Here is a 27,936-nt window from a genome sequence, read left to right on the forward strand (position 1 = left end):
TGAATTTTTATTCATTCCCCTGCATATCCCTACGCCAAATAGGATTTTCTTGAAATAGTTTATTAGTGAATGAAGAAATCACTTATAATAAATGGTAATTACAAGTAAGTCAAATACCATGTGTGTATTCCAAGAAGACTGCATGTCTCTCCGAAAACATTAATCAGGGACTTTTGCGCGAAGAACTATTTCGTTTTGCGTATTAGTATCAATGTTTTGGAAGTGCTGTTAGGTCATGTAATCAATCGGTAAAGCAGAAGACGCAGTGTACGGTGTCAAATCGAATGAGGTATACAATGTTGTTACGTCTTCAGTTGAATCTGAATAGAGTGGGCATAGACCAGCATTTGTACACAACTATCATATGTATTGTTTGATGTGATTTTTAGATATTGACAAAACATGATCGCTTTGGAATAGCTATATCCAGCTAACCACCTGCCTCTTGAAGTCAATGTCAAGAAAGCAGTATTTAGTTCAGTAGTCATTGTATCACATTATATTTAATTAATGATCACTAGCATTTGCGGTACATTTATTTGATATTCTTGATTTTCAAGCCTTCATATAAGATGTGTATTCGTTGGTTTCACATTACTGTTCAACTCGCTGTGTGCATGCGCAGAGCGTGCAAAAAATATCCACTGGCATGTTTCCGGTTTGGTCGTATGTTTATCGATAGTGTAAACACTCCAAAGAAACAAAAATCAAAACAAATATATAGTTTTATGTCGAATACAACTGATCCCAATTGATTTATGAAACAGAGGCCGGGATTAGTTAAATAAATAGCTTAATTTATGTTAACAAGCTCTTGTATAAAGACATCTCACCACCACCGTCCTTCCTGCACATCCCCTTCTCACAACTAAACAAACACATCTCTGATGGAATTGCAACCAAAATAGGACATCAATTATTGAAAAGCAGAGGCAAATGGAAGTATGTACTCAGCTATGAACAGTTGTCACAACGTAAATAATTTTCATAACAGCTTTTATTTAGCGTGCATTTACACTATCGATAAACATACGACCAAACCGGAAAGATGCCAGTGGATATTTTTCACATGCTCTGCGCATGCGCACAGCGAGTTGAACAGTAATGTGAAACCAACGAATGATTAAGTTGTTATATTTAGGTATGATGTGTTTGAGCAAAACATATTGTTTGTGTTACAAACTTTAGCAAGTTTGGGCACATGTCAGCAGTGCGGCTGATCATTGAGCCTTGAAAAGTTTGATCAAGTAGTCATTATTTTATCAAGTTCATGATTCATGTCAACTACATAATCTGACAAATGGGCAGGTAATCGTGATGTTGCTGGAAGCCTGGCGAAAACTGGACAGACGTCCATCTTTGCGAGCATGGTCATGTTTCACCGGGCATATCCTAATTGTCATCACTGTCAAAGTTCATAATTAGGCAAATACTTACACAATCCGCCTCGCGGAAGTAGTCGTCGGAAGGTTGTCAAAACATTATGGGCAGTATTTGCATACAGGCATTGCAAGGCATGGCAGTGCAAGTCACACTGTCAACAACACAGACAGCGCATGGGTACGTCAAATAAACAAAATACGAAATCGGTTGCTATGATTCTGGTACATAAAATTGTTGAACTGGCAATGAAATGACAGATAAATGAAATATCAGATAATTACTTGGACGATTGATTTTAAAAAGTAGCACATTAGTTATCACTGATATCTGGTTTTCATCAAACTACCAATGGTAGTTCTGGAATGTCGCAAATAAACCTAGAATCGCTTGGGATAATCTGGAAAATACACGAACACAAACACCAAAGTGAGTTTTCCACTATGATGAATAGTATTTACAAAATCATGTTTCGCGAAGGCCAGGCACGAATTGTCCATTTCTTCACGTAAATTTCACACTCAGCTGCTACAAATACATCACTGAATTCCTCACATATTTTAGAATAAATTAGCAATTGTCTTTGTCACCAATACCAAGTGCAAGTGTCTAGATGAAATCAAATGAAATATTTCAGCTCAGACTCTGCTTGTCTGACATGTAAACAGGGAAAATATATTTTACTGTATAGCATTTTCAGACATCCATTTGTCTATTTGTTGCATTCATTTGCTAAATATTTTAAGAATATGCAAGGGAAGAATTTGTTACAAATAGGTGCCATTATAATGATTTTGTGAATTCAGACGAAATTGTCAAAGTTTACATCCTGCCTGATGACATGACTGACGCAAAATCATGTACAACAACAACAGTATTCACCAGCATTCACAGAAAAGTCTTATCCTGAAAATATATGCATATGTTTTGAAACATTTTTTTTCATTTATGCTAAATTGATACCAAACTGGTGCGTGTGTTGTCAATATTAAGATCTAATTGTTTTCTATTAAGGGTCACATGCAACATAAAACACAACTTTGCAGATTCTGATACCTTTCGGTATGGACTTACAGATACAAATCATCAAAAATGCAAATTCAACTTATAAAGTTGAAAAATAACGCGATGAAAAGCCCCCTGTGAAATCGGAGTTCAAACAATTCACTAAATCAAGTGGTTTCAACAGCTGTGCATTATGGTGCAGTGTGCATAGACAGTGAAATAGGTTTGGCGCAGCTTGGAAGCGGGATGTCCAGATTTAATATAAGGTCGTGAGCAGGAGTAGTCTAATTAAAACAAATAGTAAATAATCTACTCATTACATAAAAGAACCTTGTTAGGATCTAGATCTACTCAGCTATGTGTCAACCAGTGAGGCGTTCGACATTTCAAGACAGAAAACCTTCGCTGGTGGTGAATACTCGGTGATGGCTTTGATGTGAGCTATTTTTCTAATGTTTTGTTGATATTTCACAGGTGCGAGCTTTTTATATGTTATGACAGTAGATTACCGATTTAACTGTTTATATAATTTCATTTGTTTATTTCACCACACGTTCTTCTTACGAGACACTTTCTCAGTTCGATACTTAAAAGCAATGTCATTATTTAGCGTTGACAGAATTTCTAACTGTGATATAGATATATCTTTGTCACAGACAAAACACCTATGTGTCTGCCTGCCTGTCTGCTAATGACCATATTCAATACACAACTTCGATCACTGACCACATGCAATTTGAACTTAACACCTATCAGGCTATACACCATAAACAAAACGCATTGATTTATGGCCCGAGTTAGGTCTCTGTCACATTATGTAATTACACAGACAGGCAGGTGTGATACTTTAACACATGACATGTTATGATGTCTGTTGATTGCAAAATGTTATACACAAAAATGAGCATGTATTTACAAACCCAACATCTCTATATATACACACACAATGAGCTGTGAGGGCATCGGCAAATGAACGAGCCAATGAACGTCCTCGTTACACTTGAGTGCACACCAACCCGCTCTGACTGGGTTCGCCATCCCGGGTGCTTCGTTTTGAGGGAAGTAAACCCAAGTGGGAAATATTGCACTTTTGATTTGCGATTGTGCGCTTATAATTGTGTTTACATGTTTTTTCATAATCAGCAATGTATATTATATGTCATGAATAAGTGATAATTGTGTTTTAATTATGTTTGATTTTTTGGTTGCATGTGACCTTTAAGAACATTGTTTGCATGATAAAATCATTCAAAAAAGCCAAATTCTCACTGGCAAACTGAGACCTTTTATCTAAGTAGCTGACATTAGGTGAGATATATTTGAATCAACTAAAGAACTGAATTCTTAGTAGGGGTTTCATTTGACCTCAAATCAGTGTCTATTAATAACACAGGAAAATCCAGTGTATTGGTGGAATATTGCTGTGTGCCGCATTAAACAACAAACAAAACAGTGTATGTATTGGTCTACCAAGTGTTACTCCAGGTAGGTTAGTTTGGGGCCCCAAGTTTACAGCAAATGTTAGTAAGGATTCCCAAAGAGAAATAAAACATTCCCTGATCAGATTGTTACTACAATATCATTTGTTTTTGCTTACCAGTACTTTTATTTCATTTATAATAGGTATCGCAATGAGGAAAAGGCGTTAGTATGTTTGATGCTGAATATGCATAATTTCATGGAATACTTGTCAGAGTACTTATGTATATTCAGTAAATGTGATTGGTATAATATTGTTTTAAACAAAATCCCCTTTTTGGACACAATATATTTTCTTAATTTGCATTCCAAGAGATCTTTCAACATAGTTTATAATCCTGTATTAATACCTGACTTATGTAATTACAAGAGCTCTGTTATGAACATCATACTATGAACAAGCAGTTAAACTGTTTAATAGAGAGCATTTAGTTGTACTAAGATTTATATACATCATGCTTATTTTCCTCACATGAATCACTCAGTGTAGTCTCAGAACAACCTTCCTGATCGTGTTTTTGGGGGTTTTTTCAAAAACTTTGTAATCACAAGTTAGCATGACATGTGTTACGGGATTAAAAAGCACATTCATGACATACCATGTGATTTCTTTGGGGACTGACAGCAATGCTTTTGTGTCTAAAGACTAGTAGAAGCAAATGAAATGGTATATATTTCCATGTTATTCTTGTTATTGATATGATTGAGTGAAACTGCATAATTTATGTAAAAGTTCTTTGGAACTCATTTTATGTTCCACATGTGCATGATGCTGTCATTACTTGGGATAGTTTAGCATTAAAACCTTGATCATGTTGATTCAACTGTCATGTGTCTGTGACTGCAGTCTGAATCAAAACATAACAGTGAACATTCAGAGTTCAGAAACTAGGCTCCTAAACCCTTGATGGTCCATGTACACGTGTGCTACATTTTAGCATGACCATTCAATTGAAAGTAATATAAGTATTTTTTAGTTATGAATCTCTATATATGTGGAAAGTTAGGCTAGTGAATTAATTGTCTTCAGGATTAGTTAACAATGCATGATCACTAGCCTTTTGCATCTGGTGTAGGAAAAGTTTAACTGTATATTGATGTTTTATTCAGCTTAAGATTTATATATTCATGGTTACATTACTATAATGGTGAACTGCCATGCTTTATGCATCTATTTTTGTTGTTAGAGTTTGAAACAATGACTATGCCATGTAAATATGTATGTCATTTATAGATGCTGAACTGAAAGCAGGGTTTTACATGATGCGTGATTCCTGCGTGTTTGACGCAACAATTTTGTTAATGACTCTCAAAATATTATCATACGAGTCAAGCTTGACGCAAGTTTTATAGGTTGCCCTCACAATTCAGTTCAATAAAATCGATTTGATAAGCTAAAAATTATATTGTTCGATGATAGTTTGACTTTTACAGAGCTGTCAGATTGTTCCAGAGAACTCAGAGGAGACAGTAATCCTGGTTGTGTGAATTGAACTATGCTGTAGTTTCATTTGGTGGTGTGACATACATAGTTACATACTGAGAATGATTAACACAAAGAAATATTACAATTTTCATGACTCCCTAATATTGAAAATGACTCCCAAAAATAAATATTGTGAGTCACCATGACTCCCATTTTTAAAAGTCTGTGTAAAACCCTGCTGAAAGGACAAATACCCAATCTGTTCACTATTGTGAATAACAAAATATGTTTTGAATGAAACTGATTGCCTATCTACAGTATTGACGATAATATATCATCACTGACAATGTTCCTCTTCTTGCTACTTCATACTATAGGCTATTACAAATATTTTTTAGAAGTTTAATTATATACAGGGAATGCAATGCATGCTGCTATATAAGTGACAGCTGTGTCACAATTATCCAGATTCACAGTATGTCAGCTTATAATTTCATCTTTCGTGTAACAGGGAGTAACAAATAGTTATATGCCACTGTATCAGTCAGTGTTTGTCTGTAGCAATGGACTGACAGTTTGATATGAATCTGACATCTCAAATGATTTGACCATTAGTATATTCAAACTTATTGATTCTATAACTTGATATAAGCAACAGATTGATGTCACATGGAAGCAAGCTGCTATGTGAACTCAAAGTCATAGGGTATCAATCATAGTTCAAATATTTGTGCTGGTCAAAACTCTTAATAAAAATTTGTTTTGCAAAGGGTATTAAAACAGACACTGTTTGTGTAAGAGGTTGGTTTCAAAGCATATTTTCAAAACCATACAATATTTCTTAACCAAAGTTGGCAGATAGATAGGTCTGGTGACAAAGTTGTGCCTTTTGATAGTGTGGCATGTTACTGTTAGAAAAATATATTTCTTGAATTTCTCTGCCAACGACATATTGATATAGGGCTTGAAACTGCAGTAGTGTTTGTTAGCTCTAAATCTGTGCTTCATTGATTTTTCTAAATATGAGATTTTTGTTTATTTTGAGTTTATATGGTATACCAGGGATAGAAATGCAATTTTTTCAAAAGTCTGCCATAGGGCACCAGACACATAATCTTTATGTGCCTTTGCCTATACCTATGATGTTCCAATTAACCTTATAACATTACATCAATTATGTCATTTTAGTTAGTTGTTCAGTTTTATTTGGTGTGAAAATAGGTTTTGAATCGTTCCAGTTGGTCAGACTTTTCGCATGTTCCATTAGATAAATCATGATGTGTAATTTCATAATTTGAGTTGTGTCATGAGGGCACATTGGAAATATTTCATCAGTGCCATTTCAATATTTACCACACCATGACGTACAAATTAAGCACTTTTTCGATCCCTGTTCAGCAAAGATTTTCCTTAAGTCTCGGATGAAAATGAAGATCAGCCACCATGCATGATTCTATGCTGATTGATATTCCACATTGCTTTCCGATTCTTATCATGAATTAGCAGTTTTGATATCTCCTACTGTAAACCTTGCGTACAATGTGTGTAGCCCATTTCTTGTGTCCCATGCTGTGATATTGTTGGGATATTGATAAAAGCGGCGTAAAACCCAACTCACTCACTCAATTCTACTGTAAACATCAAGCAATCCATACAAGTATAACATTCCTTGCAGTTGTGTAAAAAATTAGCACCAACTGAAAAGAGTTAAATGTCGAAACACAGATTACATTTCCTTGTGGTTACCTTTATTATCGTGGTTATAGCCAAATTTCAGGGAGTCCAGTTTCTGTTATTATTGATATTAATATCTCCAAGGTATATATTACTGCTAATGTCACCTGTGAAGATCCGGGTTAGAATTGATCTTCAGTAACTCATGTTTGTCTTAAGAGGCGACTAACGGGATCAGGTGGTCAGGCTCACTGACTTGGTTGACACATGTCATTGGTACCCAATTGCGTATATCGATATCCGTTGATTGCTGGATTGTCTGGTCCAGACTCGATTATTTACAGGCCGCTGCCATATAGCTGGAATATTGCTGAATGCAGCGTAAAACAAAACTCACTCACTTGCTACTGCTTATGCCTGCTCTGACCTCTGAAATAGATCTTTCCTTACTTTCAAATTCTTTCAATCACAGAAACATTGGGCCCTCAACACAAATACACAAGGCTCCCCTTTTGGGTTGTTCCAAATGACATTTGGGTTTCACAGGAACTATATTGCACAAAACCATTTACGAAAGTCCATCATCCCATACTATCATCAGAACATTGAGCTTGATAATCATATTTAAGATGAGTCAATTCTTACTGCCTTTAGCAAGTTGAGCAGGTCCATGAAATGTTACCATCAGCAGAATGATGAAGAACCAAAGTGTCAGTAATGGATTTGTATGTAGTGTTCTTGTAAACACCATTAGACTGTACCCACTGTAGTCATTGCTGGGCAACTGTGTACTGAGAAAATTACATGAATCATATATAGCTTCCACTTACAGCCTGGTCCTATTCAGCATTCAGCAATTATATGTGACCTTTCTGATGTTTGATTTAATGAATAGCTATAATCATTCTATTGAGCAACACAGTTCTGGCTGACACGTTCAGGCATTTGTCTGCTTGAAGAAGACTATGTGGCATCAAATTATTGTGATATCCCATTTGTGAATTGGAAATATTGAAACAACAATGGGACAGTTTCTTGGTATGTTGTAGTATTCTTCTTGATCAGGCTACTGTGTGTTTGGCTTTATGTTCCAGATATTTTTATATGTCATGTTAAGTCACGTTTTATGGTGGTGCTGGTAGCATGAACTGACATTTCATGGGATTTCTTTGTAATGTTTTGCTTTGTTTGTAGTGCTTGTTATGTCACATCCTCCTTTAGTTTATAACACTTCCTACACACTTATCTTTTTATATTTTATGTTTTTTGCTTTGTTGTTCACATATTTTAGGTTCATTTGTACTGGCATGTACTTGTTAGCATATTGTTCGCTAAGTAATGGCATTATCTTAATTATCCTCTTACTTCATAGTCATTTTGCAAAGTGTGTTTCCTTCTGATTATCATGTGCATGTTTGTGTCTGAATTTAACCACAAACATGGGCTCATGACATATACTTCATATTAATCATCACACTTCATACCAGTGGTGAAACCATATACTGTTTCATCATGTGTTTTCATGTAACAACATGATACACGATTCATCTTTTTTCTGTATATGAGACAATTCACTTGCTAAACTACTTACTGCTATTTTGACAATCCCTGTACTACATTTTGTCAGTCAGATATCGCCTAATGAATTGTAATCAGCGTTTGAAGTTTACAATAGAAATAGCTGTGATGAACTTTCATCTGTAGCTAGCTTTTTCAGTTGAACTTGCTCTGAACGCCAAGAAGTATTTCCATGTGATTTGATGTGAATCTGTGTCGCCATACACTTGGTAATGTGACCTATGTATTGTGATACCTTGGCATATCATTTCACCCCTAATTCATGTACTTCCTGAATACCCATGACTTTTCAAAATCATTTTGATAAAAAGGATATATATCATCATAGGAGCAGTGGGGTAGCCTTGTGGATAAAGCTTTCACTCGTCATGCTTAAGATCTGGGTTCGATTCCCCTACATGGGTACAATGTGTGAAGCATATTTCTTGTGTCCCCTGCCTTGTTAATGGTATTGCTGCAATATTGTTAAAAGCGGTGTAAAACTAAACTCACCAACTCACTCATTTGGCATCATGATCTTAAGCCTCATAATCCCAAGCATAAATGTATGTGTTATTAGAGTCAGATATTTCAAATTCAGAAGGAAAAAGGATCCTAAGTGATGACTATTCATTACGAAATTAACAGTTCTTCATTCAGTTAATTCAGACACCACTTTATGTGTGTGCAAACTAAATTTTTATCATATATCTATCAATCTAGCTAGTGAGCCTAATCATGATAATTACAAAGATGGATATCACATATATACACAAGGCATTAATTACATAGCCTGGACATATGACCTGGAAATAGACAACATGCAGTGAACAAAGCTTTCTCAGATTTCAAACACTGACAGGGAATTGGTTAGGGAAGTACGGGCATAAATGGTCCAGTCCCCCCAGGCACTGAATTTCACTGTTAGAGTTTCATACCTTAGGTTTTGCTAATCCCAGTTTGCCTGATTATGTTTGTAGACGTACATCACTTGAGGCTTTCCTCCTACATTAAGCTGAAACAGCATGATAAATGCTGTTAAATGCAGTGTTAAACCCAACCCACTGACACAGGATAGGCAGGTCAGGCTCAACGACTAGACTGATGTAACCCTAACACGTTGGTGTGAGAAATTGCTCATTGCATCAGTAATCTGCATAGTAGTCTGTCATACAGACCCTGAAACAAATTCATCCAAGAAAGAGCATGCAAGTCTAGAATCGTGGCAAGAAGAAAGCCTCTGAGTTCCTTTTCATTATATTATATTATTATGATTTAGGAACTGATTTTGTCTGTAAAATATGTTCATTTCAGAAACTAGTTGTTAGTCTGTTTGCCTAGATTAGACACACATTAATTTTGGGCTTCTGTAATATAGGTAGAATATTGCTGATTTAGGCCGAACAGAGTACACAGTATGTTTTTGCTTCTTAACAAGTTATCTGATCTATTTATGTACATATATATCCATTCGCCCAAACAGCAAACTATGCTTTCTCTGAACCTACGAATATGAAATGTGCCTGATAAGTTTATGTCGGAGAAAATGCTAAGAATAACAAGTATAAATAAGTTTTGAACATTCAGATAAAACATATACTGTATGAATATACTCTTTTGAATATGATACACTGTTGACTTGTACTTTCATAGGTTATATTGTACACGTTTTGTCTATTTGGGGTGATAAAGCCATGGAAATGAATGTGTAAATTTGTTCACAGCGATAACTGTCATGAAATAATGACATGCAGACATATTTAAAGTAAGTCAAATATTGATGCTTGGTATTGAAGCCTATTTCTGAAAGCGCTGTGCTAGCATCTCTGTTCTCGGTCACAATTAACATCAGTACGGGTAATGGATTACTGTGATTATACTTGTCATAAGCTCATTTGTTAAAAGTGAATTAATTAATCAATATGAACTAGCCCGAAACTTGGTAAACAGGAGCTGATTGTAATGAGAGAATGCCATTAGAGTATGGAAACCACTCAGTGTCCCATATTCTGATCATTGTTCTCATCAATAAGCAGTATAAACCACTATTTGCAGTCATTTGCAGGTTTGTTTTTACTATTTAATCTATAATCTCAACATGGTTTATTGATCATTGAGAGCTGATTTGCATACTATTATCTTGCATTGGAATTGTTTATCTCATTCCTACTTCTGCGTTTCATAGTAATAACTTTATATATTTCAGATAGTGTTTGTTTATTATCACATGGCTAGCCTGTATTGCCAGTGTTGACCTGACACTGGTCATGGGTATGTCAAACTAAATTAATCATGTCATCAGGTCATATTGGAAAACACATGGAACTTGTTTTAGATTTCATCTCAGTGAGGAGAGGCATGTTGTATATCAGCCCCAACAGTAAGTATCCTTTTGACAAACATGACATATTTATTTTTCTTGCAGGTATGGGTCAAACGTTATCAGAACCAGTGACTACCAAAGAGACATCTAAATGTGAAAACAGTTACGCCAAAGTCGCCTCATCATGCATGCAAGGATGGCGAATAAGTATCCTTTATAATGCACAGATTATTATTGGCCACAGGTTGGATCCTGAGCTATTGTTCGCTTATCAATACAGTTATATAGTGCAATTAATAACAATGACCAGGAGGCACAATCTCAAAACTATTTGCACCTATTGATTTTGTTAATAAGGCCTCACGGAGGTAAAGGACTTCATCGAGAATGTTTATAGTTTAGTTATTATTTTGTTAGGACACCATCTTAGAATATTCAGTTTTGTTAATATTTTGTAATATTTAATAGTTTGTTATGTTTCCATGTTTCCTTAACTGTTAGAATTTACATTACGATTTTCATAGAAAATACACTGATCACTTGACGATTCAAAGTCAGAGCTGCAGATGACTTGTATTCTTGATGAATAAAATGGTTGTGTTGGAAATCAGAGAAAAGGGTTATTGGTTGTGTTTCTGGGACAAATAACCCAGACCCACCAGAATGACATTAATTTCACTAACAGTAAACCAATAAAATATATGCACATCATGCACTTGATGAAGATAATGTTGCCTTTAACATCTGTACATACTTTTGAAGTTGGCTCTGTTTATTTTGTCGTAGGGCTGAGACTAGAAGACTTACTCTTGACTCATTTTTTTTGGGTGGGGGTGGGTTGTGTTTGTTGTCATTTGCACACACCCCTTTGTCCAGAAATTTTATTAAATGACCCATGATAACGGGTGAAAATGAAATGTGCACCTCCCCGTTCTCAAGAGTGTGCACCCCACCCCCCCCCCCCCCCCCTTCTCAAAAAGCTGTATCCACCCTGTTAGTCCATACGAGTTCATCCTAATGCAGTTAGCCATGGTTGTGATTTGAAGCTGATGTCTAGTCAGATATAATGTAACCCACAATCTAGATAATACTGACACAGAAACCACAACTCGTGAAAAGTAACTGAATGAAAATTGTTTTTGAGTTGCTTGTGGTCTACAACCGATATCCTGCCAGCTGGTGAAGTACTCATGCTTGGGCTAGACAAATCAGTGATCAATAGTTGTAGATGAGTCGCATGTCGGGAAACAATGAGACACAGTAATGCAGATCACAGCTGAGAGGCAGTCCATGTAACCACTGATGGAATCCAGTTCATACTCATCTACCATTGACCCTATGGGGCTTCTTGATTCAAATTGGTCGCCAGCTGTCTATGCAGGTCATACAAGGCCACTTAATGGATGATGGTCAAACTTGTTGACGAAGATAAAAGCTTCCAATCGAATCTGTCATTGCTCGTAATATGAATCACTGAATCATGTGGTCCAGATTTGATTATATGTACTGTCATTATAGAAGAAATATTGCTCTGATGTCAAATCACTAGTCTGAAACAAATCTTACGACTGTAGCCATATTAATGAGAACAAACTACAATGGGATACGTAGCCACCTGACTGGAGTGGGCCATTGTCATCAGCTTGATTTGTTGTTCATGCTGTTAACCTCTGGTTTGATTCATTACTTTTCTCTATGTGATAAAGCTGTAATATTGCAGACTGGGCAAGTTAACATTCACTCACCAATTGTTGCATGTGTAACAATATTATGACATATTAAAGTTACTATGTTCAACATTTTTGTGATGGGCCATGAAGAGATACCAAGATATATGATGTAATTGAATTGAAACATATATGCTAACAAGAATGATGATAAATGATTTTGGCAGAAAATGTGTAATGTGGTGAGATCTGTGTTAAATGTTATGGACTTTAACTGTGTAAGACATGGAAGATGCCCACACCCATCTCTTGTCACTGCCAGGAGACAAAGATTCCTGCTTCTTTGGGGTGTTCGATGGACATGGAGGTAAGATCTGAGTTCATGAAGCACTAGATGATGTTGTAACTTGTACCAGTACAGAGCCCCTGTGTCCCAACATGTTCCTTATCTCTAGTATTTTAATAAGTTTTTCTTATCCTGACTCATGATCTTTTGCTTATCTCCCTTTCCTATGCGAATGGTAGTGGAACACTTGAATCCTTTGAAGTTCCCGAAGCGGATGTAAAAATACACTCACCCACGAGTTACCTCCCTTTTCCCGCGTAAACAGTCATGTGACCAGCTGATTGAAAAGGCAATTGAGGTTTGATTCTCTGTCATTCATCATTAACGTCTTCTTAGAAACTATCTAACTTAAAACTGACATACCTTCTCCCACCAGTGATGACACCCTAACTGGTTTTGGAGGCTTGGATCTGTATTGCCATGTCAGCCTCTTAGTCAGCCATTTTTATTAAAAGTGGCATTGCCATCTGTGTGCTATAATGAATGTGAAAGTCCAAATATACAGACTCACACTTAGTAAATATTGCACTGAGTTTTAATGCAATTATGTTTTTTTTAAATGTCTTGCAAACAATTCTTGTTAATCTATATGTATGACATCACTGATGTGTACCTTGGCTTCCTATCTCAAATAGAACTACTTCATTAAAAAGTTTTGTTTTCAAAACTGATATTGCAACGTTAATGTTTAAACATATATCATATATTCACAATCCAAACCTAGATAGAGATATGCATCCCATACTCAACACACACATGTAGAGTCATAAATCACCTCGATCGTTTCAGTCAGTTCTGTAATGTACAATTTGATATATGAAGCCAGTGGCAGTTGGTAGTATAAATCAAGATATTTTTACTTGAAATTAATAACTGGTTGTATTGCCTGGGACATTTTTATGCTTTTAATGTTTTTATTTATATTTTATGATTTTATTAAAATATTACTGCATTTACCATGGTGATGTTTTTGAGGGGGCGACACAGTGATATATACTTTAAAGCTTATATCTGTGAAAATGTTTCCATTCAAACAAACCACACTGAATATTTTTATGCTATTGGTAAACAAAAGTTGTTCTGTTTTGACCATGTTGACAAAAGATATTGTTGGCAAACTTGTTCAGCTTTTACAGTATTGACATATGATTCTATGTCAAAGGTGGGACAATTTTTATTCCATGTTTAGATCTATGTCAGCCTTTCCATTCAATTTGACCTCATTGAATGTTTATGCTTGTAGGAGTGAAAGTGGCTCAGTATGCAGGCTTAAACCTTCACAAGAAGATTGTAGCACAATCAACATATGGTGAGTTCAGTATCCTCACAGACACTATGGGTCTGCTTTAATGAGGGTGTATTTTGTATGTCTGGCTATTCTTTAGTGAAAATTTACTTAAAAATGAAATGGCTAACAAAAATAAAATTATCAAATACCAAAGAGTTGTTCTATACTGGCCACATAAAGAAACTGTGCACACAGAAAATATAAAGATAGGCAGACAGCGTCTTTATACATAAATAAAGGTGTGAACATAGCAAGTATTGGAGACAATCAAACGCTCATGCAGGTGCCAGACGACGTGACGTCATTGATGGTGGGCTATGGACTTGCAATGTGTTACTGCACGTGCAGCCTGTGCAGCTGCACACAACATGTGAAACTCAGAAATTGCTGTCACTGTTGAAAGCTTGATCTTTGGTCATTCAAACGTTCACAAATTCACATGAGAAGTCACATGCACATCATGCCAAGATTAACATCTGCTCAACGTCATGAAGCCATTTGAATGGTTCGAGCAGGCATGAGCCAACAACAGGTGGCAGCACATTTCCAATGCCATCGTAGCACGATATCTGCATCGGTCAGGCTTATGGAAACAGTAATGGTGTCGCCGACCACCCACTTTCTGGGTGTCCCCGAGTAACGACGCCAAGACAGGACAGATGGATTCGAGTGACTCATCTCAGACACAGGTTCCAGACGGCAGTGACCACGTCCCAAACCATTCCCCAGGCCTTCAATGCTCATTTAGTAGCCTCTATGCGTCGTCGATGCACTGCTGTGCTTCACGCACATGATGGTCATACCCGTTATTGACCTAGTGACTTCGACGTGTGACCCCTTTCTCAATTTTGAACTTCTGACGTCATTGTTACGGATATTATTCATGTTCTTTTGACATGTTGTTGTGGCCCGATACTTAAGCTTATAAAGTGTCTACATCATTTCGTCTTTTCTGTGTTGTATTCCAATTTTGAAGGAATTTTCTGTGTGCACAGTTTCTTTATGTGGCTAATATATTACTTAAAACATTTACGGCACCAAACAAGTTGACTATATACCTGTCACTCTTCAAATGAGAATCATGCTGTTGATCACTGGATTGTCTGGTCCAGACTCGATTATTTACAGACCGCCGCCATATAGCTGAAATATTGCTGAGTGCGGTGTAAAACTAAACTCACTCACTCACTTCAAATGAGAAGTTTTATTTTTTAAATATTGCCTCCCAGAAGACACTGAATGCTACATTGCAGCAAGGGTAACACAAAGGATTGTATTCACTTTTACACACTAAAGGGCCAGACCAATTTTATTTCTTGTTTTACGGATTATTGTCCTCAGAAAACCTAAAGGCAGGAGCGGAATTATTTTTTTAGAATTAGATGAGTTTCCATGTTAACTCTTTTGGTTTGTTTATATCAACTAAAAATGAGTTGAGTGAGTTTAGGTTTCACACTGATTTCAAGAGTATTTCACATTAGCATTAGGATTTTATTTTTGTGAGTGGTGAAAATTAATTTGTATGTTGTTGTTTTTTGTATTCTTGAAAACATACGACCGGCGGATCCATAAAACAAGAAATATAATTTGTCTGGCCTAAGATAAAACTAAAACTAAAATGAAAAATCCCTACCTTCTTAACCTAATTTTGAGATTGCTGTTAACAGAACCACAGCTTCTATTTTTTGGCCTTGGTGTGTGGAAAATAGGATTTGCATGTAGTCAGTGTCACTTGCTCTCAAACATGTAAGCTCCCAATATGTCACAGTACATATCACAATACAGATACCTGCATCACAATAAACAGCAATACAATTTCTTTGTTGATTCACAGCCCTACTGGATTTTCTTTCCATAGGTTGATTATATACCATGATCTACAGTGGATTATAAATATGTTCGTAACATTTCCTAGTGTATCATGTTGGAATAATCATGCCTTATGAACAGAAAATATTTGAATAGACAGTTCTTAGAAACATACAGGTTCCAGGAAACAGAATATGTGCAAAAGTTGGCCTGAAATTTCTGTAATAACTGAAAAGTTACAGATAATGGCAGTGAGAATTGTGTGAATATTCGTTAATTCTGAACCTAAAATCCCTGTTCATAAATGGACTTGTCAGACATTACTAAGATTAGATTGCATTCACTGAGTCATGACTATTTAATAAAAGTAAATGCAATAAAACACTTCATGTAGAATAAACCACTCGTAACTGCACCCCTTGTGGTTTATTCTCCCTGCAGTGTTTGTTTTGTACAATAAATGTGCTCCCTGCAGTTTTAAAGTCTGATATCACAAGTTTTTTATTTCTTAAATGAAAGATACTCCAAATTAAAATAGTGAGAATCATACACTAAAGTTGTAAATAACCTGAAACATATAATCAATATGAATAATTTATGTAATTTCTGTTTATTTAGTTGTTATAGTGTTGCTGTGATGTGTTAATGCTCCAGTGAATGAACATTGTCATATGTGGAGCCAGTATTGTCTTTCAGTTAATAAAATAGTTAGAAGTGCCTGTTCACAGAATATTGGAAGTTTCTCACCCTCTCTTAGGCATTATGCGGATAGGTGTTTTGAAACTTGTGAAATGTATGTTTCGTGTACAGGTCCTAAACACTTTGTCTTCAGTTTTTATACCCCACCACAAAGTTGGAGGGGGGTATATGTTTGAGCTCTGTCCGTCCCAGATGATGGGGACAGATTTTCTAAAAAAAACGTTATAGGTTGGGAAACCAAATATGGTATGTGTTTTCAGGACCAGAATGCTTTGAGGTCAGAGTGAGTATGGTTTTATGCCGCTTTTAGCAATATTCCAGCAATATCACGGTGGGGGACACCAGAAATGGGCTTCACACATTGTACCCATGTGGGGAATCGAACCCGGGTCTTTGGCGTCCGTGGGGACAGATTTTCTCAGAAACTGTTATAAATAGGGAAACAGGGTTCGATTCCCCACATGGGTACATTGTGTGAAGCCCATTTCTGGTGTCACCCACCGTGATATTGCTGGAATATTGCTAAAAGCGGCGTAAAACCATACTCACTCACTCACTCGACCTCAAAGCATTCTGGTCCTGAAAACACATACCATATGGGCTTCACACATTGTACCCATGTGGGGAATCGAACCCGGGTCTTTGGCATCTGTGGGGACAGATTTTCTCAGAAACTGTTATAAATAGGGAAACAGGGTTCGATTCCCCACATGGGTACATTGTGTGAAGCCCATTTCTGGTGTCCCCCACCGTGATATTGCTGGAATATTGTTAGAGCGGCATAAAAGTAAAGTCTCTCACTCACTCAGTGTCAAACTGATGTACTTTTGTACCTAACAATCCGTCCTTCATAACATGCACACTGGAAGTTGCTGTAACTGTATGCTGGACTGACGTAAATGATGTTTTGTTGTGAGATTTACAACTTTTTGCAGTGTGTAATGAGAATGATTTGTGTTAAAGTCAGATGTTCTACTCTGATTCACAATCGTTCTGCTGTAAGATATGAGGATACCTCCATAGATGGTCGGATCGGGTCAACTTCTGATAAGCCAGTCAGTGTTTGGGGTTCTTGGTGTGAGAGAATTATTCAGTCACTCTTGTCTGATTTGTCTCTCAAAGAGGAATGTGTAGTTGAGGTTTTCCTAATGCAAAAATGGAAAGCTGCACAAGTATTATGATTATATACACAAAAAACTTAATTAAGCACCCCCTGTATTTTAGCAATGATAGGTTTTCAACACATACATAAAACTTCTCGTGGTGACCATGATTGAAAACATGAGATTTTCTGAACTGTATGATCCTTTGACTATAAGAAATGACCAAATGGTTGGAATCCATGTTGATTTTATGATGATAATTCCACATTAATAAACCCACTGATTTTCATACAAAACCATGTCTGTACAAGTATGGCCCTGGAATGTTTAATGTTGAATTTATTGCTGAATGTGAACATTCAAAATTTCATTTTGCGTGTCTTACACAATTCAAGGCCAATACCTCCATGTGACTGTATGACAGCCAGCACGCTCCTCTTCATACCACCTATCAGCCTTCTGATGGACTGAAGGGGCAGTCTACGCTATTCCTCGTGTAAAGCAGCTTCCAATTGGGCCAGGTTCTGTACAGGAGGATCCCTTTGTTGCACACGACAACCAATCATGTCCCAGGATATGCTCCAAAGGGTTAGGATCGGGGCTCATTCAATTGTGAGAAATGTCAGGGGGTGCTTAACTAAGTTCTTTGTGTATATGTTGTTGTATATAGCTTATCTTTCCTGTCATTCTGATGGATGTACTACTGAGTGTTTCTGTGTTCTGTGGTGGATTTGTAAAAATTATTTGCTCAGAGTCCAAATCAGATTTTTTAAAAGAAGCCAAATAGGTTCAGAAAGATGAATTTTGATTGACTGAAAACCCACATGTCCTCAAGACTGAAAGGTCAACGTTTGCCTAGGTTTACCTGAGGCAACCTTCCATGGAGGTATCTTTAGATCTTGATGCAGATGGGTATCATTTAGGAGTAAAATATCTGATTATGTTTAGAGTGAGATTTTCAAAAGTTAAATTTTGTTAAATTTTCAGCTCAGGGTAATTTAGCAGAAGCTTTGCGGTCAGGTTTCCTGTCACTAGATGAAGAAATGATGAAAGGTAACTTAAATTACTTTGTGCATGGACATTACTGTCATCCATGTGAAATATAATGTGAAGATGATGTGCTTATCATGCTCTGGACTTATATAGTATTGCTTACCATTGTTTGCCATGAAGTGGGAGGGGGATAAGGGAATAGTGCCTGTCCATCCATCCTAGCATCTTTTTTACTGGCAATCTTGTTTGGTTTCCAGAGCATAAATATTTTCTAATCAAACGTCTAACAGAAAGGGTATAGTTTGTTTCCAAAGAACTTTTCAGTCTTTCAGGATTCCAGGTAACCCTGAACTGGTGCCTTTTGCCATTTTATTTGTCCTTTTTCCATGACAACAAATTCCAAGCAATGGAGGGTTTATTTCCGTAAGTCATGAAACATTTGTACTTTCTCACTAAACAGTCAAATGGGAAATTGCTGATGTCTGTGTTTTTGTCTTTTATATTATTTCTCGGATTCCATTCCATCAAATGGAATTACTCATGAGATCAGTGATAGCCACTGTACCCAGTGATCTTCTCATAGTAACCCCACCCTACTGAGATGGTGAAAGGTACCCGACTGCTGACAGCATGTTAATAAACTGTTAGTCCAGTGTAAATCTTTAGAAAAAGTCATAGGTAGTCTTTTTCTATTGCAGATGAAACCATGAAAGATGAACTAGCTGGGACCACAGCTGTTGTAGCTTTGATAAAGAACAACAAAATCTATTGTGTAAGTCCAGTATTTATTTCTTTGTAAGATGTGTCATGTGACTGATTTTAGTAGTCACTGAATATCAGCTGCATATGTGTTTATGTAATACCTTTACAAGTTCATGTGGTTGACTTGATGATACAGGGGGCGGCTGGGTAGCCTAGTGGTTAAAGCATTCACTTGTCACGCTGAAGACCCGGGTTCGATTCCCCACATGGGTACAATGGTGAAGCCCATTTCTGGTGTCCCCCGCCATGATATTGCTGGAATATTGCTGAAAGCAGCGTAAAACCATACTCACTCACTTGATGATACAGCGACAGCATTTTCCTGACACTACCCAAAATGTAGAATGAATTGATTGAACATATTTCCAACACAGTTTGTTCATACTAGTATGAACTAGTTTTTCTGTTAATAGGTATTGATTAGCTCAACATGCTGACTGAAATACGTTTTTTTACTTCATTTCATACTAGAAGCAAACTTACAGAGTGTGACCATAAGGTCACAATAAATTATGGTAGTTATTAGATTTTTGTCCAAATTTAAAAGAATTTGTTTATTTCATATTTTATCACAATTTGCTCATGGCACAGTGTACATAAACTGCCAACAGATATGATTTACATGAAGCATGAACGAAGACTACATGTATGGTATAATTCATTATACATAGAAACAAGGCAAGACATGTTGGACACAGTGAATTAGTTTCAAGATTTCCATCTAAATTTAAGAAATTCTTTTGATATATGTATTAGATATTTTTATAGCTTTGAATACTTCTATAAGGTATTTGTATATGAAGTATTTGTATATGATGTGATATAGTATGACCAGAAATTATTGAGAATTTTAGGAATATGTTTAATTGGATTTCTAGTATAAACAACCTTGACCAGCTGTCAAGTGCTTGGTTTCATTCAAGAGACAACTCCGTTAATCCTTTTTCATTAGTTTGTGAAGAGTTATCCCCCTTTGTTTACTTGCTAGCAGACGACATTTTCAGTGATCCTCAGTATGGATGATTTAGAGAAGAGGAAGTTGATTTTAGAGTATTATAACAAGGACATCAGATCAGCTAAAGTGATTTCAAGTAGAACATGCATCCTTTTGTCCACTGTTTATCGTGTTTTGAAAAATATTGCAAATGGATATGGCATTGAGCACCAGGGAGGCGCAGGTAGGCCCAGAAAATTGACTGTCGGTGACAGGATGCGGCTTGGTATTCTTGTTTCTAAAAACAAACGAAGGAGTTTAGAAAACTTAATGCTGGATATGATTAATAGAGGAACTGTGGCTGTCTTTAAGGAGACAATTAGGACTGCACTGGTTTGGCAGAAAAGTCGAGGAATTCCATCACCGATCATGAAACCTGAACAAAAGGAGCGAAGGTTGAACTGGTGCTTACAGCATAGAAATTTTAACTGGGACAATGTGATTTTCTCAGATGAAAGTTCTGTGTGGCTGTTTCCTAATACACTGAAATTCTGGACCAAACAAACTGAAAAACCTTTGTATCAGCGCCCAAAGTACAGTCCGAAATTTAAAGTGTGGGGTGGCTTATCTGTGTTAGGGGCAACGACCCTCTGTGTATTTGAAGGGAATATGAACAGTGAGCGGTACACAGATATTCTCGAGGGACATTTACTTCCATCTGCTCACGTGTTCTATGGAAATGTTTGGATTTTCCAGCAGGACAACGACCCAAAACATCGTTCAAAGCATTCACAGGCCTGGTTTCGGACCCAAAATATGACATTATTAGATTGGCCAAGCTATATCCCTGACCTAATTCCAATAGAAAATGTTTGGGGACTTATGAAGGAAAGTGTCAATAAGAAAAATCTGACAAATATTGCTGAAATGAAAGAAGAGGTGGTCCGATATTGGGACAGCATGGACCACGACTTTCTAACTTCTTTGATCAGTAGTATGCCCCACCGCATTGAAGCCTGCATTGCTGCCCATGGTGACTTGACAAAATACTAACTGTTCACCTGTCTTTGAATCTGGAGTTATGTTCTGCTAATATTCACATTTAATACGTGAGTAATGAGTGAAAAAAATATAAAATTTACAATCTTTAAATTCTCAATAATTTCTGGTTGTACTGTAATAGATGTGATTCACTGCATGGATGTTTTATAATAGGCAAGAGATATTGGTATTTACTTCTGTACATGTGTAAAACAAAATGATGGAGCCACTGTTTGAAAGTGAGGTGGGCGGTGATGAAACTAATAATAAATTTGTTACGGACACAGGTTCCAAGTTAGTTCAAGGCATCATTAAGAGAGTTTGAATTGAGACCACACCCATTCTAGCTACTTTGGTTACAGTTACTGCCAATTATTTTTGGCTATTTATGGCAAATGGTGCAATTACTGGTATTCCTCACTGCTGAAGTTATTGTATTCACCCAAATTTATTACAAGTCATGTTAATTCAGCACATGTGATGCATGTGGTCTCACCTTAGGCAAGTGAGTTTGTTCAAATTGCCTCTGTTCACCCAGCAGAAAATGGGAACCTGGTTGGATAAAGTCATGTGACTATAACCTTCTAGCGTCTAACAGGCAGCTTGGGTTATCCAGGGTAATAAGAATCAGATTCTGATTAAGAGCCGCGAGAAATCACTTGGTGTTTGCAGACTGTGTGCTATAGAAGATGACTTTATTATTATCTAACAGTGATTAAGTGCATCTCAGATATCTCAGATTCTTTCAAAAAGGAACCTGTTATGGTTTAAACATAAACATGAATTTTTCTGCTTCCACATCTATTTAAGTGTCTGTGTATGAATTAAGTCATCTGTCACTTTATAGACTAAACTTATATTGACAAGTTGATCTTCTGAAATAGTTTTAGTGTTCTGTTTTGTCCCAGTTTGCATGTTGCTATCAATTACTGAACAAGATTATTTCTAATGACAATGTTAGAATTGCATTTCCAACTGCCATCTGAAATGTGTCTTGTTGCTCTTTTAAGTAAATGTAAAAGAAATAGAAAGCTGTGCAATGATTTTCTATGTTAAGATGATGATTGTAAGGGCATGTCAAAAGAAAATATTTGTATAGCTTAATTATTTTGACATTGACTATATCTTCAAAGTTGCATGGAATTCAGTTTCAGCATCTGTTAAGCTTTTAAATATGCTGAATCTTTGAATAATACGGGCAATTGTAGAATTTAACGTGAAGTCATTTAATCCTTATGTGAAGAAATTAAAATACTTTCATGTCTTGATATGACCTTTCAGAACTTCTGAAAGGTTTTCAGCTTTATTTAAAACTAAACAAGATTATTATGTGGTTGATATTATGTTATATTCAAATTTAGTTACAGTAATCTGGCTTATTGGAAGCTTGTTATTATCATATATTGTATTCCAACCCTCTCAGTGCTACATTATGCAGTAGCCAGTAACTTGGGTGGATATGAGCTATTCATATTAAACATGAGGGACTTAAATGCTTATAAAGTAATCTTTTCATGACTAGGGGTATGGGTGGTCCTGTCATCTGTCTACAAATCCTTGTACAGTTCTGCCTCCCTCTCATGTACTTGAGACCAATGGTTATGGATTTTGATCTCCGATAGCCCTGATTATGTCTATTTGGTTGTGAACTCCATATGTATTGTCCTTGGTTTAACCAAGTATTAAACATGTAAAACATGCATAATTTCAGGCATTCCTCCCACATCAAGGTGACATGCCATAATTAGGGATGTCACGATAAATAAGTTTCATGAATCGATATGTATCACGTTACCCATGTCACTATTCGATACATATCACATATCACCTATTTCAGTGGCATTATTGCGTAAATATAGTTACATTTTGAACATTAATATTTCATATCTTATAGTTGTCCATGAAAAGATCAACATTTTTGATTCTCAGAGATTAAAAAGTTCTAATTTCCCTTCTTTGTGCATGAAAAATAATCATTATATTTAAACCGATACTTTTAAAACTAAATGTATCTATAATTGTATCGTCTTAGAAAAAGTATCGATGTATCGTGGCATCCCAAGCCATAATCCTACTGAAATACTGTGAATACACAATTCCATTCAGAAACTGGTCGTTGAACATATGTTAGATTTGGGATTACACTTTCTCAGTAAAGTACTGATTCTAGTACTTTGATAAGGTTGAGTTTCATTCAAGATTTGAACCCACGCTCACAGAGTCAGCTATCTAATCGCCAGCATATGCCAGTTAGGTCTCTGACTTTGTGTGCTGGCTGGTGCTTAGGGCATGGGTGGCCCAGCCGTCAAGGGACCACATTTGTGCAATGCAAAGTTTGGCACACCATCGACCTATCTTCATGGGTTCATATCCCAGTTTGCCTCTATTACAATTTACTGTTAGGGTTTTAGTGGTAAATGTCTGAGACATGCATCCTTTCATGCTTTCTTCCCATATTTAATTCACATAGCTTGATATACCTGGAATAGAATTGATGTTGCAGAACATTTTGGCATGTTTACATGCCTTTGTGCAACATTCTGAAAATGATTCATTCCAGATCAGCATCTCAGGTATTCCTTCAGAAAAATAATTATCAAATAATGTATTGCAGATTGGCCATGTATTATTTACCTACCTACCTTTTCTGTCTTCATGTCGAAACAAATTCTAGGATTGATTTTCTTGTGTATAGTCTCCTGGGAGAGTGCAAACATATATGTACACTACACTCAAGATAATACTGTAGGTTGTGTCTGATGCTTTTATTTTAATATTCTTTTATAGCATATTATCACACTTTTGATTTTGAAGTTTTGATTTGTTGTCTGGTCAAATGATTGGAAATATATTTACCATGCTGACACTCACTACATTCAGGCCAATGTTGGAGATTCCCGAGCAGTTGCTAGTGTTGCTGGGGAGGTGGAACAGCTATCTTTTGACCACAAGCCAGGGAATGAACAAGAAACTCGCAGAATCATCGCAGCTGGTGGCTGGGTAGAGTTTAACAGAGTCAATGGTAAATAATTTGATGTTGACAGTGACTATATATATATGGATTTGAATAGTTCAGATTGTGCTACTTTTCTTCAACATTTCTTGACAATTAGAATTCAAATGATTCATAATGTAATATATTATCAGATTTGTTTTAAATTGTATTGAAATATTTCCATGCTTATTTGTACCACTGAAATCGAATATACGCCATAAAATTGATTAAACTGCAGCAGATGTTTGGCTAAGCGTTTGGCTTGGCTGGTTGTAATTTGCTATCACTTGATCAATAGTGAACCATTTACCCTGTTTTGGTCAAGGAGTAACCAATTGAATTTACACTGATGTCTTGATTTTTGTAAGATGCTGTAATTTTTTTCACTCTTCAGGGAATTTAGCTTTATCAAGAGCCGCTTGGGGATTTTGTATTTAAGAAGAATGACAAGAAACGAGCAGAAGAACAGATAGTCACAGGCAAGATTGTGTTATTTTTCACTCAAATACATTTATAGATTTGCATCTCATTCAGTGATGCCACCAAATTGGCCAACTACGAGGACGTCACACATAATTAAGCTGACACGCAATGATATAATTGAGAAACATCACTGTGATGGGTAAACCCAATTCACACAGTGTAAATTGTAACATTAGTTTTGATCTTTGAAATATTAAGTGACACACAGAAATCTCTTACTCCGACCCAAAAAAAATGTTTTAAGAAAACACAGTTTTGTTTCAGTTATTATCAACATATAAGTCACAAAATGTTGAGGGTTGGTGGGGTAGCCTAGTGGTTAAAGCATTCGGTCGTCACACCGAAGACCTGGGTTGGAATCCCTACATGGGTTCAATGAAGCCCATATCTGGTGTCCTGCACTGTGATGTTGCTGGAATATTGTTAAAAATGGCATAAACCATACTCATTCTCTCACAAAATGTTGAGTTGTGGTTCTTGTATATTTGAAATGTGAATTGCAGTTTGAACAGAAAATATGGTAATAAACAATTCAAGGGCAGTGTAATGTCATCATTACAGATATTCATACATATATATGTGTGACAGACTTCAAGCACAAGTTCATTGAGACTTCAGAATATTACATTTGGCCTTGAATGCAGATTTTTGTATCACATGTTCAAATATCATGCATGAAATTGAAAACAAATTTGGTTTAACTCCTTCTTACACCTAGCCCCACATGGGCACAATGTGTTAAGCCCATTTCTGGTGTCCCCCGCCGTGATATTGCTGGAATATTGCTAAAAGCGGCTTAAAACCAAACTCAGTCAGTCAGTCTTACACCTAGAGACATGACAATACTTCTGAGTAATTTGTCTTTTTCCATCATGACAATTAGTTGATAACCATCTAATCAACCAGGAAGAGAAATACAGTTCAGTTGCCAACCATATTTTTTACATGTTTTTCAGTTAATCAATAAATTGAAGCAGCTTCATGTGGGATGTTTGTTCGAATTTCAGCCAATCCCGATATCATAGAGAAGATGATTACCAAAGATCATGAATTTCTTGTATTGGCCTGTGATGGCATCTGGGATGTACTGACAAATCAGGAAGTTGTTGATTTCGTACGTGGGAGAATAGCACAGGGAATGGAGCCAGAAATTGTGAGTTGCAATTGTCCCTAAATAATATACTTGCATATTTCTATTAAAAACTACACAGTGTTTGCAGGATTGAAAATGACTTTAATTTGGCAGTTTGGCCTTAAAATCATTTGATTGAAATGTTCTTATAATTCCAGCGAATGCCTTAAAGGAGCCTTGAATTTGACAATTATGGTTAACTCTGCTATTGAAGAAATACCTTGTAATTATTTCTTGTTCTGATAAGTCTTTATGACATCATTATGCCAAAGCATATGATCGTTGCCTTGAAAGAGACATTGAAATGCTTTAATATGGCAGCTGAACCATGTAAACACTTGATCTTGTCTTTCCATCTCACTGTCGGTCATGGGGAAGGGGAATGGGCATAGCTATAGGGCAGGGGGACTGTAGTTTGTATGCATGTTTGCTCATTGTACAGAGGCCGTGGGGTACCCTAATGGTTAAAGTATCCGCTAGTCACTCTAAAGACCCAAGTTTGATTCCCCACATGGGTACAATGCATGAAGCCCATTTCTGGTGTCCCCCCTGCTGTGATATTGCTGGAATATTGCTAAAAGCGACTTAAAACCATACTCACTCACTCACTCACTCATTGTACAGAGAGCCCTTGTTTGATTCCCTAGCTGTATACCATTTGTGTCCTAATTTATATTCAGATCGGACACTTACTTTCCTTATCTGTCGATTTGCTGCAGATATGTGAAGAGTTAATGACACGCTGCCTGGCTCCCGACTGTCAGATGGGAGGGCTTGGATGTGACAACATGACTGTTGTGTTGGTGTGTTTCCTCACGGGAGGAACATACGAGGACTTGGTGAGGAAATGTAATCAACCAAGTAGGAATGGTCCAGCATCACATCTCAGGGACTATCATGGAGTAGAACTTAAATAGTGTTGTCCACAGCATGCTACCACAACAGGTACCTGCATGGTCTGGATGTTTGCCTGGTTCACACAAAGTCCTGCTGATCATACACAACATTATGGAGACAGTGAAGACGTGTTGCCTCTATACCCTCAACCCTTTCTACCTGTTGTGCCAGAGCTCTTCACTTCAAGGTTTCTCATGCCTTCCAAGCTAACTGTTACAACAATTATTAAAGGAAATATTGTCATGCAGTCAGTTGGTTCAAAATAATCTTTTGTGTTCCATTATGTTTCCGATAGTTCACATACAAACAAGCATATTTGTGGATGATAAGTGCTGCCTCTGTTGACAACCACAACCAAAGAATATTGTCACAGCTTACCCTGATGTCATAAATGACTTGGGCTGGCTAAAAAGATAGATAATCAGAAATATCTTCATTGGAAAATTATATTAATTATTATTGATATGAAAATTATGTCATCAATAATATCGTACATAACCTGTTTTGATGAAATAGAGTTTTGATTAACACAGACAATGCACAAAGGTACGTCTTTAGTCATGGGCTGCTTCTTAATTATGTTCAGACAATGCTTTTATTAGTAATCCAAATCTAAATATGTCACAGTTACCGGGTATGTGAAATATTTTTATTTATTTCAGACTAGTGAAAACATTTTGCTCAAAGTTTATCAATAATCAATCAATATTAAGTGAACCATTATTGATCTCTGTGATCTATATTAAAAGCCAGCCCTATAATTGACTACAACGAAATCAGTTTTAAACAAACTCTGTTTTAAGAAATATCTCCGTGGTATTTGAACTAGATGTCAGTAGTCGTTACTGAATAGGAAATGTTAGAATGTCAGTGGTTACAAGTTGTACAACTACAAATGATGTGATGAAAGATCAGAAATAGCAAAATGACACAGATTTTGATA

At 36.5% G+C, this 27,936-nt stretch overlaps 1 protein-coding gene across 1 annotated transcript; it reads left to right on the forward strand.

Moving 5' to 3' along the window:
- The first annotated feature begins 222 nt into the window (after positions 1-222).
- Positions 223-27,780, forward strand: LOC124269251 (probable protein phosphatase 2C T23F11.1). Its single transcript, XM_046704291.1, is given in 11 exon segments — positions 223-289; positions 10,947-11,051; positions 12,795-12,878; positions 14,101-14,166; positions 18,744-18,809; positions 19,448-19,521; positions 24,367-24,508; positions 24,876-24,898; positions 24,900-24,960; positions 25,972-26,117; positions 26,816-27,780. Coding segments are annotated over 10 exon segments (963 nt in total). The 5' UTR covers positions 223-289; positions 10,947-10,948; the 3' UTR covers positions 27,014-27,780.
- The last annotated feature ends 156 nt before the right edge of the window (positions 27,781-27,936 follow it).

This window comes from Haliotis rubra, unplaced genomic scaffold, assembly GCF_003918875.1.
Source record: "Haliotis rubra isolate DU_JTF1 unplaced genomic scaffold, ASM391887v1 Scf1, whole genome shotgun sequence".
In the NCBI taxonomy this organism is placed as follows: domain Eukaryota; kingdom Metazoa; phylum Mollusca; class Gastropoda; order Lepetellida; family Haliotidae; genus Haliotis; species Haliotis rubra.